Source organism: Carlito syrichta, unplaced genomic scaffold, assembly GCF_000164805.1.
Source record: "Carlito syrichta isolate Samal-C Ts95f unplaced genomic scaffold, Tarsius_syrichta-2.0.1 Scaffold314747, whole genome shotgun sequence".
Classification (NCBI taxonomy): domain Eukaryota; kingdom Metazoa; phylum Chordata; class Mammalia; order Primates; family Tarsiidae; genus Carlito; species Carlito syrichta.
The window spans coordinates 5,028-20,125 of record NW_007258843.1 but is presented as its reverse complement, the minus strand read 5'-3'; the positions used below and the strand labels follow the sequence as shown (position 1 = coordinate 20,125).

Here is a 15,098-nt window from a genome sequence, read left to right as displayed (position 1 = left end):
TTTTGTGTGTTGGAGTCTCACTCTGTCACCCAGACTGGAGTGCAATGGCCGCTCCTGGCCACCGCAGCCTCGATCTGCTGGGCTCTGGCGATCCTTCCGCCTCAGCCTTCCAAGTAGCTGGAACTACAGGCGCGCGCTACCATGCCCGGCTCATTGTTTATCTATTGTAGAGATGAGGTCTCACCAAGTTGCCCAGGCGGGTCTCGAACTCGCGGGCTCAGGCAATCCACTCACCTCAGCCTCCCAAAGGTGCAGGGTTACAGGCTGAGCCACCGAGCCCGACTCGGTCTAATTTTTTAATTTATTGTTGAGATGAGGTCTTGCCAAGTTGCCTGGGCTAGTCTTGAACCCACAGGCTCAGGCAGTCCACTAGCCTTAGCCTTCCAAAGTGCTGGGATTACAGGCTGAACCCAGCCTTCTGTTATTGTTATTAAAAATTTTTTAGCACTGGGCACAGTGGCTCATTCCTGTAATCCCAGCACTTTGGGAGACGGAGGCAAGAGTATTGCTTGAGTCCAGGGGTTCAAGACTAGCTTGGGCAACTTGATGAGACTTCATCTCTACAATAAATCAAAAAATTAGCCAGGTGTGGTTGTGTGCCCCTGTAGTTCCAGCTACTTGGAAGCTGAGGCAGAGGGATCACCTGAGCCCAGCAAGTTGAGGCTGTGGTAGCCATGAGTATGCTACTGCTCTTCAGCCTGGGTGACAGAGTGAGACTCCAACTCAAAATTTTTTTTTTCTTTTAAAATTGTTCTTGAAAAAGGCTCTCTTTGTTGCCCAGGCTGATCTTGAACTCCTGGCCTCAAGCAGTCCTCTTGCCTTGGCCTCCCAAAATGCTGGGATTACAGATGTGAGTCACTGGGCCTGGTCAGGATTTTGTTAAGGGTAATGTTTATTCAGCTGTTATTGATATTTGGTTAGTTATAGGACAAATGATATGAGCTTCAAACAAAATTTAGTTATTTGTGCCTATTTATAAATGCTAAATGTGGCTGGGCTCGGTAGCTCAGCCTGTAATCCCAGCACTTTGGGAGGCCGAGGTGAGTGGATTGCCTGAGCCCACGGGTTCGAGACCCACCCGAGCAACTTGGTGAGACCTCATCTCTAAAATAAATAAAAAAATTAACCAGGCATGGTAGTGCACGCCTGTAATTCCGGGTACTTGGAAGGCTGAGGCAGAAGGATCGCCGGAGCCCAGCAGGTCAAGGTTGCAGTGGCCGGGAGCGTGCTTCTGCACTCCAGTCTGGTGACGGAGTGAGACTCCAACTAAAAAAAAAAAATACTAAATGCCGTATCTAGTATTGATATGTACACTTTTATTTTGTGAGTCTTATTCCTAAGAGACCATATTTATTTTGAGCCATTTGAAACAGGGCTAAAGCTGGGTGTGGTTGTCAGGCACCCATACTCCCAGCTACTCAGGAACCTGAGTGAGGTATGAGGAACGCTTGAGCCCAGGGATTTGAGACTGCAGTGAGCTATGATTGTGCCCACTGCACTTTAGCCTGGGTGAAAGAGTAAGACCCTGACTCTTCAAAAAAAAAAAAAAGGCTAAAGATTTGAAACTACTGTTTGGAGGGCATATGACTCTGCCAGAAGTGTTCTTTCTTTCTTTCTTTTTTGAGAAAGCAAGATTTATTGAGAGGACAGAAAAGTTCCCATAATGAGAGGGGACCCAAGGGGGTTGCCTGAAGTGTTCTTTCATGTGTGACTCTGAATGATTTTGTTGTCATGAATCTTGATTTGTTTTCTGGATAAATTTTCTTAAATTAGAATCTCACTCTGTCACCCATCCTGGAGTGCAGTAGCACACTCATGGCTACTGCAGCTTCCACCTCCTTGGCTCAGGCGATTTTTCTGCCTCACCCTTCCAAGTAGCTGGAACTACAGGCACACCTAATTTTTTGATTTGTTGTAGAGACTAGGTCTTGCCATATTGTCCAGTCTGGTCTCAAACTCCTGGGCTCACGCAGTCCTTTTGCCTCCACCTCCCAAAGTATTGGGATTACAGGCATGAGCTGCCACCCAGCAGGATGGATTTTCTAAATATTGAAATTTGTTTTTTTGTGTTGTTGGGGTTTTTTTTTTTTTAGTTAGAATCTCACTCTGTGGCCCAGGCTGGATAGTTCGTTCACAGCCATTGCAGCCTCAACCTGCCAGGTTCAGGTGATCCTTCTGCCTCAGCCTTCCAAGTAGCTGGAACTACAGGCATGTACCACCACGCCCAGCTAATTTTTTGATTTATTATAGAGACAAAGTCTCGCTAAGTTGTCCAGGCTGGTCTCGAACCCCTGGGCTCAGACAATCCTCTCACCTATGCCTCCCAAAGTGCCGGTACAGACATGATCCACCATGCCTTGCTAAGTGTTGAAATATTATCATTCTAAAATTTACTTCATTATGTATCATTGTTTTTCTAAAGCAGAAGATATTTTTCTACATGACTGAATATAGTCTTAAATATGATAGTTACCATTCTTTTTAGTTGTTTTCCTTATCTTCAGAGGGATAACTTCGCATTTCGTCAGTTCTTTGTTTTTTTTTTTTTTGAGTTGGAGTCTCACTGTCACCCAGACTGGAGTGCAGTGGCCGCTCCTGGCCACTATAGCCTTGACCTGCTGGGCTCCGGTGATCCTTCCGCCTCAGTCTTCCAAGTAGCTGGAACCACAGGCGTGTGCTACCACGCCCAGCTAATTTTTGATTTATTGTAGAGATGAGGTCTTGCCAAGTTGCCCAGGCGGGTCTCGAACCTGCGGGCTCAGGCAATCCATTCACCTCGGCCTCCCAAAATGCTGGGATTACAGGCTGAGCCACCGAGCCCGGCCAGTTCTTTGTTACAGCAAGCATTTTGTTAACTCTTGAGCATAAGTCAATGTGTTACATTTTCTGTAAGTGCCACTTCCTATAAGTGTATTTGCCATTGTATATTCTTATTGTGTAATCTTGGTGCCAGTAAAATATATGTGCTTACCTGTTTTTTTTGTGAATCTTACTCAAAGAAAATTTATTTCAGCTTTGAGCTGACCTAATTCATCTTAAAACTAGCTATTGTACTGGTATAAAACCAAAACACTAAGGGGAAAATTGCAGCATATGGCTAAATATCTGAATAAGTTTGGAAACTTCTTACAAATTTCTCTGCTCTCAAATTTAACCTGTGTGTGACATTTACAGGGCTGTTGTGGAGATGATAGTGGTCTCATGGAAGTAGAGGGAGCTCATCCATCACGGACGATGAGTATTAATGCTGCAGAGTTAAAACAGCTTCTACAAAGCAAAGAAGAAAGTCCAGAAAATTTGTTCCTTGAACTAGAGAAGCTTGTTTTGGTAAAAAAAAAAAAAAAAAAAAGAAAAAGAAAAAAAGAAAAAAGAAAAGAAAAGGAAAACAGAAACAAAATAAAAACAGAGCATTCCTGAGACATATTTTCTTAGTTTCACTAGTACAAGGTTTTCATATTGACTTTTTAAAAAGTAGTAAACCCTTAATTGGGTATTTATGCCATTTAAAATAACTTTAATAATTTGGAATGTAGTCCTCCTTACTGTTACAAATCTTAAGGAAAAAATGAAGACAGTACTTTTTGAATTGTCCTTTGGATGCAGGGTATCTCCTGCTGCAGTTGTTTAGAAATAAAATGACAGATGTTTTTAGTGCTTGTTGTATTTTAATATGTTCATTGTTAGTTGACAGTTTCTGGATGGTGTTCCAGATTTCTTAATCATGACTTAATATAGCCTTTCTACTAAAGAATCAGTAGCATATAGGTTATAAGTGTTCAAGTTTTATCTGCACCTTCTTATTCTACTTTTATCTGTATCTAGGAACATTCAAAAGATGATGACAATCTGGATTCTTTGCTGGACAGTGTGGTTGGACTTAAGCAGATGCTAGAGTCATCAGGTGATCCTTTACCTCTCAGTGACCAGGATGTAGAACCAGTACTTTCAGCTCCTGAATCTCTCCAGAATCTGTTTAACAATAGGTAAAACAAGCAATGTTTTGTGATACTATTTACATAATGGCTAGAGAATAGAGTGGTCAGCAAACCTTTTTTTTCTGTAAAGGGCCAGATAGTAAAAATTTTACACTTTGCAGGTCACAAAAATGTTTTTTTAATATAAAACCATACCTAGCTTGTAGGCTGTACAAAAACAGGCTGGCAGATCAATTCAGAGCTTTGTTTTCTTTTACCGAAAGGTCAAAATTTGTCACAGCAGGATTAGTTTTCAAGTTACTGGTTTTTAAGGATACTTAATTCTTGAATAGCTTTTTGAAGTTTTTTAAAAAATGCTAATTTTAGTAATATTTCAGAAGTAAGCATTTTAAATTATATTTCTTACAGATTTTACTTGAAGCCAGGTTAAAATGTTTGATTTTGGAATTCTGCTTTTTTTTTGTTTTTTTAAACATTTTTTATTTTAAAATTGTGGGGTACAGTTAAGGGTTAGGTATACAAATATGCATCATTCAGGCACCCTTGTTGATAAGGGGTGTCCCCCATTAATCCCACCTCCCTTCCTTTCCCCCCCCATAGTTTCCCACCACTGTCAATCCTTTTCTTATAGTGGAATTCTGCTTTTTATCAACTACTTTTCTTATTCTAGGACTGCATATGTGCTTGCTGATGTCATGGATGATCAGTTGAAATCTATGTGGTTTACTCCATTTCAGGCTGAAGAAATTGATACAGATCTAGACTTGGTATAAATGATTTTAATACTAAATATATTTTTAAAAGATTTTGTGAATTGTTAGCATTATGTAGTTTACATGGTATATGACTGATAAAGTCTACTTGGGGCCCACTCCTATAGTATTTTTATGCCAGTTGCTCACTTAACAGCATTCAGAACTTTCAATTTTTCATGCTACTTGTTTTGCTTCTTTTTTTTTTTTTTGAATTGGAATCTCACCCTGTCACCCAGGCTGGAGTGCAGTGGCACACTCATGGCCACGCCAGCATCGACCTGCTGGGCTCAGGTTATCCTTCCACTTCAGCCTTCCAAGTAGCTGGAACTACGGGCATGCGCTACCACGCCTGGCTAATTTTTCGATTTTTGTAGAGATAAGGTCTCACCAAGTTGCCCAGGCTGTTCCCGAACTTGTGGGCTCAGGCAATTTGTTCACCTCAGCCTTCCAAAATGCTGGAATTGCAGGCCTGAACCACCGTGCCCAGCCTGCTTCTTTCTAATTAGTGATCTGAATTTAGAGATTGTGGCTTTTAAGGGGGAAAAAAATCACATTTTTGCATAATCCTGAAGTACTTTGTTTTTTTACATTGGTAGGGCATAAAATAAATAAAAGTATCCCACAGGATAACAGTTTATTCTTCCATTTGGGTTTAAGGAGAGAAATGATTTAGTATGGTTTGGGAACTTGTAAAGAAACATACTTATTAGAATATAGTTTGAATGGGAATTTGTATTTTTTTTTTTCCTGAGTCAGTCTCACTCTGCCACCCAGGCTGGAGTGCAGTGGTAATGCTGCTCATGGCCACTGCAGCCTCAACCTGTTTGACTCAGGCAATCCTTCTGTCTCAGCCTCCCAAATAGCTGGAACTACAGGCATGCACCACCATGTCCAGCTAATTTTTTGACTTATTGTAGAGACGAGGTCTCACCATGTTGTCCAAACTGGTCTCAAACCCCCAGGCTCAGACAATCCTCTTGCCTCAGCCTCCCAAAGTGCTGAGATTATAGGCCTGAGCCACCGTGCCCTCCTAGGAATTTGTATTCTTAAACATAATGCCAAATAGGTAAGACTATAGCTAAATATTTAAAGTTTATTGCAGTCTATTTTATGTTTTTTGGAGATGTTCTAGGGAGATTGATTTTAGCCATGTTATTTATTATTGTACCACATATTGGTTCTTTATCAAAGAAACATGCTAGTGTTCATCATGTACAATAAAACTAAAAGAATGACATGTTTTATATTTGTATTTAGTGTATGAAGGGCTGCTTTAAAATAAATCACATACAATTCAAGTAAAATTGCATTTAAAAATTAATTTCTAGCTGGGTACGGTGGCTCATGCCTGTAGGGGACTGAGGCAGAAGGAGTGATTGAGACCAAGAGTTTGAGACCAGCCTGGGCAACATAGCAAGAACATAATTAGCCAGGCATAGTGGTGTGTACCTGGAGTCCCCTGTTACTTGGGAGGCTGTGGAAGGAGGGTCGCTTGAGCCTAGTAGTTCAAGGTTACAGTGAGCTATGCTTGTACCACTGCACTCCAACATTGGCAACAGAATGAGACTGTCTCAAAGAATAATAATAGTAAGATGTGGGTTTTTTTTTTGTTTTATATCTGTGATTGCAGGTAAAGGTTGACTTAATTGAGCTCTCTGAAAAATGCTGTAGTGACTTTGATTTGCACTCAGAATTAGAGCGCTCATTTTTGTCAGAACCATCATCTCCAGGAAGAACCAAAACCACTAAAGGATTCAAACTTGGGAAGCACAAACATGAGACCTTTATAACTTCAAGGTAAAATTTATTTCACTGAAAATCCTGATTGTGTGATGTAAGCTTATTTAATGTCATGTAATAGCATGTGCCTATCGTATTTTAAGGTAGACACATGCTATTAAACAAGAAAGGGTCTACAGCCATACCACCCTGAATGTGCCCAATCTTGTCTAAACAAGAAAGGAAGTTGACATAGTGCTTGAATCATGAATATTGTTTGAATTTGTTTTTTTAAAGATAATAATTTGACCAGGACATACTCAGTACATTTGCTGTATTATTTTTTAATGAGATTTTGGTAGACTTGAATAAAAAGTGGACTGGATTATTTCAAAACTTTGTTATGCATGTCAGTAAGATGTGAGTACCATTCCTAGCTAGTTTGTTAGATTATTACAGAAGTAACATAGATATTTGCAAATTTATCAGAATTAGAATAAGAAAAATTGAAATCTAGTTTTCAGTATTGTAAAGATTGACTCATATTTTCACTGGAAATCTGAAAAATGAAAAAATTTTCATGAAGTGTTTTTGTTTTAATAGTGGAAAATCTGAATACATTGAACCTGCCAAACGAGCTCATGTTGTGCCTCCACCAAGAGGAAGGGGCAGGGGAGGATTTGGACAGGGTATACGACCTCATGATATTTTTCGTCAGAGAAAACAGAACACAAGTAGACCACCGTCTATGCATGTGGATGACTTTGTTGCTGCTGAAAGTAAAGAAGTTGTTCCTCAGGATGGAATACCCCCGCCAAAACGACCACTCAAAGTGTCACAGAAGATTTCTTCTCGTGGTGGGTTTTCAGGCAATCGAGGAGGACGGGGTACTTTCCACAGTCAGAATAGATTTTTCACGCCACCTGCTTCAAAAGGTAACTAATTAGTGTGTATTTTCTAATGTGTTAAAATATTGGAATATTACAATATGGAATGAAAGTGATTTAGATGGAAGAGATTCAGATAAACTATTTTCCTGTTATTACAATTGAGCTGCCTTTAAACCAGTGGTACTATTTGGAGAGTACTGTTACTGGATACAAGAAAGAAATCTTTTTTTTTTAATTTAATTTAATTAATTAATTTTTTTTTTGAGTCAGAGTCTTACTCTGTCGTCCAGACTGGAGTGCAGTGGCCACTCCTGGCCACCGCAGCCTCGACTTGCTGGGCTCCGAGGATGCTTCCGCCTCAGCCTTCCAAGTAGCTGGAACTACAGGTGCGCGCTACCATGCCCGGCTAATTTTTGATTTATTGTAGAGATGAGGTCTCGCCAAGTTGCCCAGGCGGGTGTCGAACCCGTGGGCTCAGGCAGTCCACTCACCTCAGCCTCTCAAAGTGCTGGGATTCCAGGCTGAGCCACCGAACCCAGCTTTTTTCTTTGTTTGTTTGTTTGAATTAACTGCATTAGAGTGGAGGCTGAATAACAAGAAGCTGAACTCAGAAGTGGCTCTTTGATAAGTTGTGTTTTTAGTGATGAGTTTAAAAGAAATCTTGTCTGATTATATTTTTCTCTTTTCATTGAGAATTTTTCTTTTTAATATCTATACATTATTTTTACAATTTACTTACCAAGTTTCCTTAAAATTGTGTTGTGTAGTTCACCATTGATCTACTTAATCTGCTTCCTTCCTAATGTTGTATTTAATCTGTTGTCAATTGTTTTCAGATTTTAGAAACTGTCTATAAATACTTATAGAAATTATACTTTACTTGTGGATTGAGGACGTTTTTATACATAATAAGTTAGAAGGGTGGGAATGAAAGAGGACAGTTTACATTTGTAACAAACATTGAGATGTGTGTCAGGAATTGTTATAAACACTTTATAACAATATGTAATATTGTTATAAACACCAGTGAGGTAGGTTCTCTTAGTAACCCCACTTTTCAGAAGAGAAAATTGTCAGTCAGCTAACAAGGACACATTAATATAAGTGGAAGAATCAGTATTTGAATCCTGGCAATCTGGCTGTAGATACTCTGCTTTTAATCACTGGGTGATGTTGCCATTATGTAGTGTGTTCAGTTTGCAGAATTTGTTTCTCTTTCATTACCTTTGAAGATTGAGAAAAACCTGTCAAATCTTTTTTAATCCAACTGAAGATGTGAAAAAAATAGATTTTGATTATATTGTTTGTTTTTAGGAAACTATAGTCGTCGGGAAGGAACAAGAGGCTCCAGTTGGAGTGCTCAGAATACTCCTCGAGGAAATTACAATGAAAGTCGCGGAGGCCAGAGCAATTTTAACAGGGGCCCTCTTCCACCATTACGACCACTTAGTTCTACAGGTGTACATCCTTCCTACTTGATATTGCTGAGAAAAGGGAAGTGAATTCCTCCTTTTCAATTTGTTGAATATCATATACAGTTGACCCTTGAACAACGAAGGGATTACAGATCCCCCAACTTCCCACCCCATGCAGTTGTAAACCAAAGTATAAATTTTGGCTCCTCAACAGCTTAACTCCTAAATAGTCTACTGATAATATAAGTTAGTAGACACATATTTGAATATTATATGCATTATATACTGTGTTCTTACAATTAAGCTAGAGAAAAGAAAATGTTGTTAAAATTATAAGAAAGAGAACATGCTACTATTCAAATGGAAGTGGATCATCATAAAGGTCATCATGTTGAATAGGCTGAGGAGGAAGAGGAAGAGGAAGAGGAAGGGTTGAATTTGCTGTCTCAGGGGTGGTAGAGGTGGAAGAAAATTCACATATAAGTGAATCCATGCAATTCAAACTCGTGTTGTTCAAGGATCAATTGTACTCTCATTCTAGGAGGGAATATTTTAGAATGTTGACTTAAAATTCTAAGGTTGATATCCTTGAACGAATGCCCAATTTACATCTCCTATAAAAATAATCAAATTTTTAAGCTGGGCCTAGTGCTTCAGTGCCTGTAATCCCAGCACTTTGGGAGGCCAAGGCGAGAGGATTGCCTGAGCCCAGGAATTTAAGACCAGCCTGGGCAACTTGGCAAGACCTCAACTCTACAATAAATCAAAAAGTTAGCTGGGCATGGTGGTTCAAGCTACTTGGAAGGCTGAGGTGAAGGATTGCCTGAACCCAGCAGGATGAGGCTGTGATGGCTGTGAGCATGCCACTGCACTCCAACCTGGGTGACGGTGAGACTCCAGCTAAAAAAAAAAAAATCCAATTTTTAGATTCTGAGTTATTTAAAAATCTGAACAGTTTCGTGGTAATGTGCTCTATTTTTATATTTCAGTGATGAAAGCCAAGCCTTAAGGTACCTTTTTGACCACAAAGTATTTTAATAAGAGATACCTTCACGTAGTATATTATTTTGCTGCTTATAGTACTGTTTTAGGTATATAATCAATATAGTATGTCTTAGGTATTTTTTTCCCTCTAAATCATTGCTGTATCAAGTCCAGAAATTTGCTTGTCAGAAGTTGCTTTTGGTTTCAAATGTACATTTTTTTAAAATAAGTTTTATTTGGAATATAATTCTTATGTATCATATAGTTTACAATCTATCAGTTTGGATCTTTAGCACATTCACATATATGTGTTTTAAAGGAGCAAAGATTTATTATTGATTTGGCTCAGTGTTGTGGATTAGTAATTATATTGTGGAAAAGGAAAGGACATTGGAACTAAAAACTATTTTCTTTCTTTTATAGGCTACCGTCCAAGTCCTCGGGATCGTGCTTCTAGAGGTCGTGGGGGACTCGGACCTTCCTGGGCTAGTGCAAATAGCGGCAGTGGTGGCTCAAGAGGAAAATTTGTTAGTGGAGGCAGTGGTAGAGGTCGTCATGTACGTTCCTTTACACGATAAAAATGCTTTCGGGAACATCCTAAGTGTATATGAACATTTCATGAGGACAATAAAAATAAAATAATACATTAAAGGACCAACTTAGACTTAACAGTTATCTGGAGACATCTGAGAGAATATTTTTATCTGAAGAAAGCAGATTTTGTTTGATACCTAATGAGATTTCAATAAAAATCCAAACTTTTTATGTATGTTTGTATATATTTTTCCCCTTTTTGTATGACTATTTATTTAGAAAATTTCTAGGCAGAAAGAGAACAACTAAATGACTTGTTTTATATTTTTCTTCTAAACCACAGATGTTCCCAAACTTTCTCAGCTCATAATACTATTTAATGTCTCAGTAATTTTTTCACAGTATATCTAGGCCAAAAGAAATATCTAATACTTCTGGTTATTATGCAATTAGGTCCAGCAACTTAATAAGACTTTACATCATCACCAGTAACTGGATACTGCACGTCTCAAACCTTGGAATCAGTATTATTTTCTGTTCCACAGTAATTTATCAGACTGTTCTGATTAAACGTTTCATTGCACGGGACTTTTTATTGGATTGCTGAAAAGCCAGTTTTACAAAGTTGTGTTGTTATGGAAAGGAATATAATGCTACTTAATGTTGAAAATGTAAACTGCCTTGAGCTAGTAGTTTATCAAGTATCTAACAGGTATTGCTGTGTCTCCCTCACAATTTAAAAATATCCTGTGGCACCCATGTTAATTTGCTAAAGTGCCCTGGTACATAGTTTGAGAACAATGGTTGTACCAAAAAAAGAAAACAAAACAAAACAAACACTCTTCTCCTTTATGTTAAAAAGAAATATGAACATTGTGTTTCAGCTTTGGACCTACTGACACTATTTTATTATACAATTATTTAAAGCCTAAAGTAGGGCATGTCCTAATAATACTATTTTGAGAACCAGAAACAGCTGATAAATGCTGGATTTTATATATAAAAACGAAGCTTATAACTTTGAGAAAGTAACCATATTTTCTCCAAGATATGTCTTAACACACTGAGCCTATATAACTGGTGTAAAATATAGAGTTCTCTTGAATAAAAAAAGAGTGTATGAGTCTCATTCCGTCCTTCATCACTCTGTTTTGATGAAGTATTTGTGATTGAAGAAAGTTTCTGTTCATTAAGAAAACACCCTAGCCGGGTGCAATGGCTCATGCCTATAATCCCAGCACTTTGGGAGGCAAAAGGCAAGAGGATTGCCTGAGCCCATGGGGTTCGAGACCACACTGGGCAACTTGGTGAGACTGCGTCTCTATGATAAATAAAAAATTAGCAGAGCGTGGTGGCACACACCTATAGTTCCAGCTACTTGGATCACCTGAGCCCAGCAGATTGAAGCATCTGAGCCCAGCAGATTGTGGGCTCCAGCCTGGGCGACAGAGTGAGACTCCGACTCAAAAAGAAAGAAAGAAAGAAAATACCTTAAAGAAAAGCTCATCTCTAAAGATTCTGATGTTCAAATGAAAGGTAATGTCAATCTTTTCATAGCTATTGACCTCAAAAAACAAAAATGTCTTAGTCTGCTCAAACTGCTGAAAGAAAATATCATAGACTGGGTGGCTTACACAACAAATTTATTTTCGCAGTTCTGGAGGCTTGGAAGTTTGAGGTGGAAGTATCAGCATAGTTGGGTTCTGGTGAAAGTTCTCTTCCTAACTTGTAGACGGATAGCTTCTTGCTCACATGGTCTTTCCTTGGTGCATCCTTGGGAGGGAAAAAGAGCTCTTGTGTCTCTTTCTCTTCTTATAAAGGCACTAATCCCATCATAAGGAACCCACCCTCATCTAATCTAAGTCAGATTGCCTCCCAAAGACCTCACCTACTAATGCTCTTACATTGAGGGTTAGCATTTGAAGTTGAGGAATACAAACTTTCAGCCTGTAATACCAAGATAACATAAACCCCCCCTTAATCCTGAAATCTAATAGACTCATTTTCCCTAAAAATACATTTTACACATAAAGTAGAATTTGAAATTTGCCCCTAGTGTCTAACACAAATATGTGTAAAATTAGTTGATGTTTCTTAAGTAACTTTCTTAAATAATAACATGGTTTTATATATAGGAACATAATTTCTGGTTTATTTTTTTCACTTTAAACTGAATATAATCTTGAGAAATATTAGCTGTTTTTGTTGTTTAAGTTTTTTAGTATCCAGCAATTCAGACCAGCAAAGGTAATAAATTATTAGTGCAGAGGCAGATAAATGCCAGGGAAATTAAAAATGTCTTGAGGTCAGGTTTGGTGGCTCGGCTGTAATCCACCACTTTGGGAGGCTGATGTGAATGGATTGCCTGAGCTCTCGGGTTCTAAACCAGCCCAGGCAACTTGGGGAGACCTCGTCTCTACAAGAAATCAAAAATTAGTGGGGTGTGATAGCATGTGCCTGTACTTCCAGCTACTTGGAAGGCTGAGGTGGAAGGATCTCCTGAGCCCAACAGGTTGAGGCGGTGGTGGCCGTGAGTGTGCCACTGCACTCCAGCCTGGGCAATGGAGTAAGACTTCAACTCAAAAAAAGGAAAAATGCCTTAAGTAACTAAAAGTCCTAGATAAATTAGCAGGAAAGGAATCCAATATGTTAATCAGTCCTTACACACATAAATTGGTTAGTCTTTAAAACCAGCAAAGGCGGTGTTACCCTAATTTTACAGATGGAGAAAGCTGAGGCGTTTCACTCATAGTAGAAACAGGATTTAAAATCAGTTTGGAGCCAGGCACAGTGGTATGCACTTGTTCCAGCTACTCAGGAGACTGACATGGGAGGATCTCCTGAACCTAGGAGGTTGTAGCTGTGGTGAACTGTGATCATGCCACTGCACTCTAGCCTGGGCAACACAGTAAGACCCCAACTCAAAAAGTTAAAAATAGCTTTAAAAAGGAAATCTTGACATTACAATTGTATGTCAGACACAAATAACATCTTTTTTGGAATTGCTTTTTTGTAAAGTCTAGTTAAGATGAAAAAATGATATATGTGATTTTTATTTTTACATTCACAGGACAGATTAGAAAGTGATGAACAGGATATTAAAATTGTCCTGTGAATTCATAATCTAGAGAAGGATGTAAGCCCAAGCACTAGCAGTGGAGGAAAGTAACAGAAAGAAGAGACCAGGTGAAGGAAAGAATGAAAACTGGAGAAGAGTTAGTAGTTGACATTAAGTACCAGGGGAAACCAGGAGAATTGGGGTTGCTGGCGCTGGAGGGCCTGCAATATTAAAGGAAACTACCCTTCAGCTGTCTGATACTTTAGAAGACTGATGTATCCTCTGACCTTTAAAAAATATATTTTTATTATTTTAAAATTTTTATTTGTGGTAAAAACATAAAATTTGTCATGTGAACCATTTTTAAGTGTACAGTTAGATACGTTCACATTGTTGTGGAACTAAGCTCCAGAGCTTTTTCATCTTCCAAAACTGAAACTCTAATGAAGCTGCTCTCCTGTCTCCCTCCCCACAGCCTCTGGCAATCACTGTTCTACTTTTCTGTCTTTGTAAATTTGACTAATTAATATAAGTAGAATCATACATAATTTGTCTTCTGGCCAATTTCACCTAGCGTAATGTCCTCAGGATTCACCCACAGTGTAGCATGTGTCAGAATTTCTTTATACCACATTTGTTTATCCATTCATCTGTTGATGGACAAAGGTTGCTTCCACATTTTGGCTATTGTGAATAGTGCTAATATGAACATGGGTGTACAAATATAGCCTTAAGACACTACTTTAATTCTTTTGGGTATATACCCAGAAGTGGAATCCTGAATAATAAGGTAATTCTATTATTTTTAATATTTGAGAAACCACCATATGACTTTCCACTGTGGCTGCACCATTGTACATTCCCAACAGTAGTGCACAGGGGTTTCTGTTTCTCCATATTCTTGCTAACACTTGATATTTTCTGATTTTTGTTGGCTCATTCGTTTTTTTAATAATAGCCATCCTAATGGGTGTGATTCTGACTTTATAGAGAAGCCAAAACTCTGAATTATTGTGTAATCCTCAAATATGCAATTAATTTAAATTTAAAAAACCTTTTTTTGAGTGAAACAAAAAGTGTATGCAGAGCAAAATGTGACCAGAGAGTTCCAGCCTGAAGAATTTGATAGCATTTGTTTTGGAACTCAAAACAGAGTTGCTCTAAAGACTTATTTTCATTTGATAAAATCTATGCTGGGACATGATGCAGTAGAGAATAACTTTGGGAACAAAAGTCCTGGTTCTGAGAACCAGCCTCTCCCACCTACTAGCTGTGCAACTTTAAATCATTCTTCTGATCTTCAATCTCTTTATCTGCCTACATCTGTAGGTTATGGAGATTAAGTAAGGTATATATTTCACAATTTTTTGACATCTTGAGCATTATTATTTTAGAGTCTCTGCTGCCTAGGCAAAAATATACTTAATATGCCATGCTTGCTAAGTCATTTCTGAAGTCAGAAATGGGTACCTGCTTGATTAATAAATGGAAGTCATATATATAGAATTATAGTGATTTATATAGCTCTACCAAACTATTTTGATGTGGTTTGCACAGCAAATTAGCATTTACTTCTTAGTTCTTTTCATTACTAATTTCCTGCTTTTTATTGAAGTAAGTTTTGGAGATAAAACAATTGAACAGCTTTATAAAGTTTCACATGCTAGCCAGGTATTGTAGTGCACACCTGGAGTCCCAGGTATTGGGGAAGCTGAGGCATTAGGATAGCTTGAGCCCAGGAGCCTGAGACCAGTCTGAGCAACATAGTGAGATTTTGTCTCAATTTTAAAAAACAAATTAATTAAAAA

The 15,098-nt window shown here is 38.5% G+C and overlaps 1 protein-coding gene across 1 annotated transcript in view; it reads left to right on the top strand.

The window, feature by feature from the left end:
- Window positions 1-10,467, top strand: part of LOC103274364 (protein virilizer homolog) — a 33,572-nt gene extending 23,105 nt beyond the window's left edge. The window contains exons 8-14 of the mRNA XM_021719474.1: window positions 3,175-3,327; window positions 3,823-3,983; window positions 4,606-4,702; window positions 6,321-6,487; window positions 7,013-7,344; window positions 8,614-8,793; window positions 10,122-10,467. Of these exons, the coding sequence (XP_021575149.1) occupies window positions 3,175-3,327; window positions 3,823-3,983; window positions 4,606-4,702; window positions 6,321-6,487; window positions 7,013-7,344; window positions 8,614-8,793; window positions 10,122-10,276 (1,245 nt within the window). The 3' untranslated portion in view covers window positions 10,277-10,467. The remainder of the gene's footprint in view (window positions 1-3,174; window positions 3,328-3,822; window positions 3,984-4,605; window positions 4,703-6,320; window positions 6,488-7,012; window positions 7,345-8,613; window positions 8,794-10,121) is intronic.
- Window positions 10,468-15,098: the final 4,631 nt, after the last annotated feature.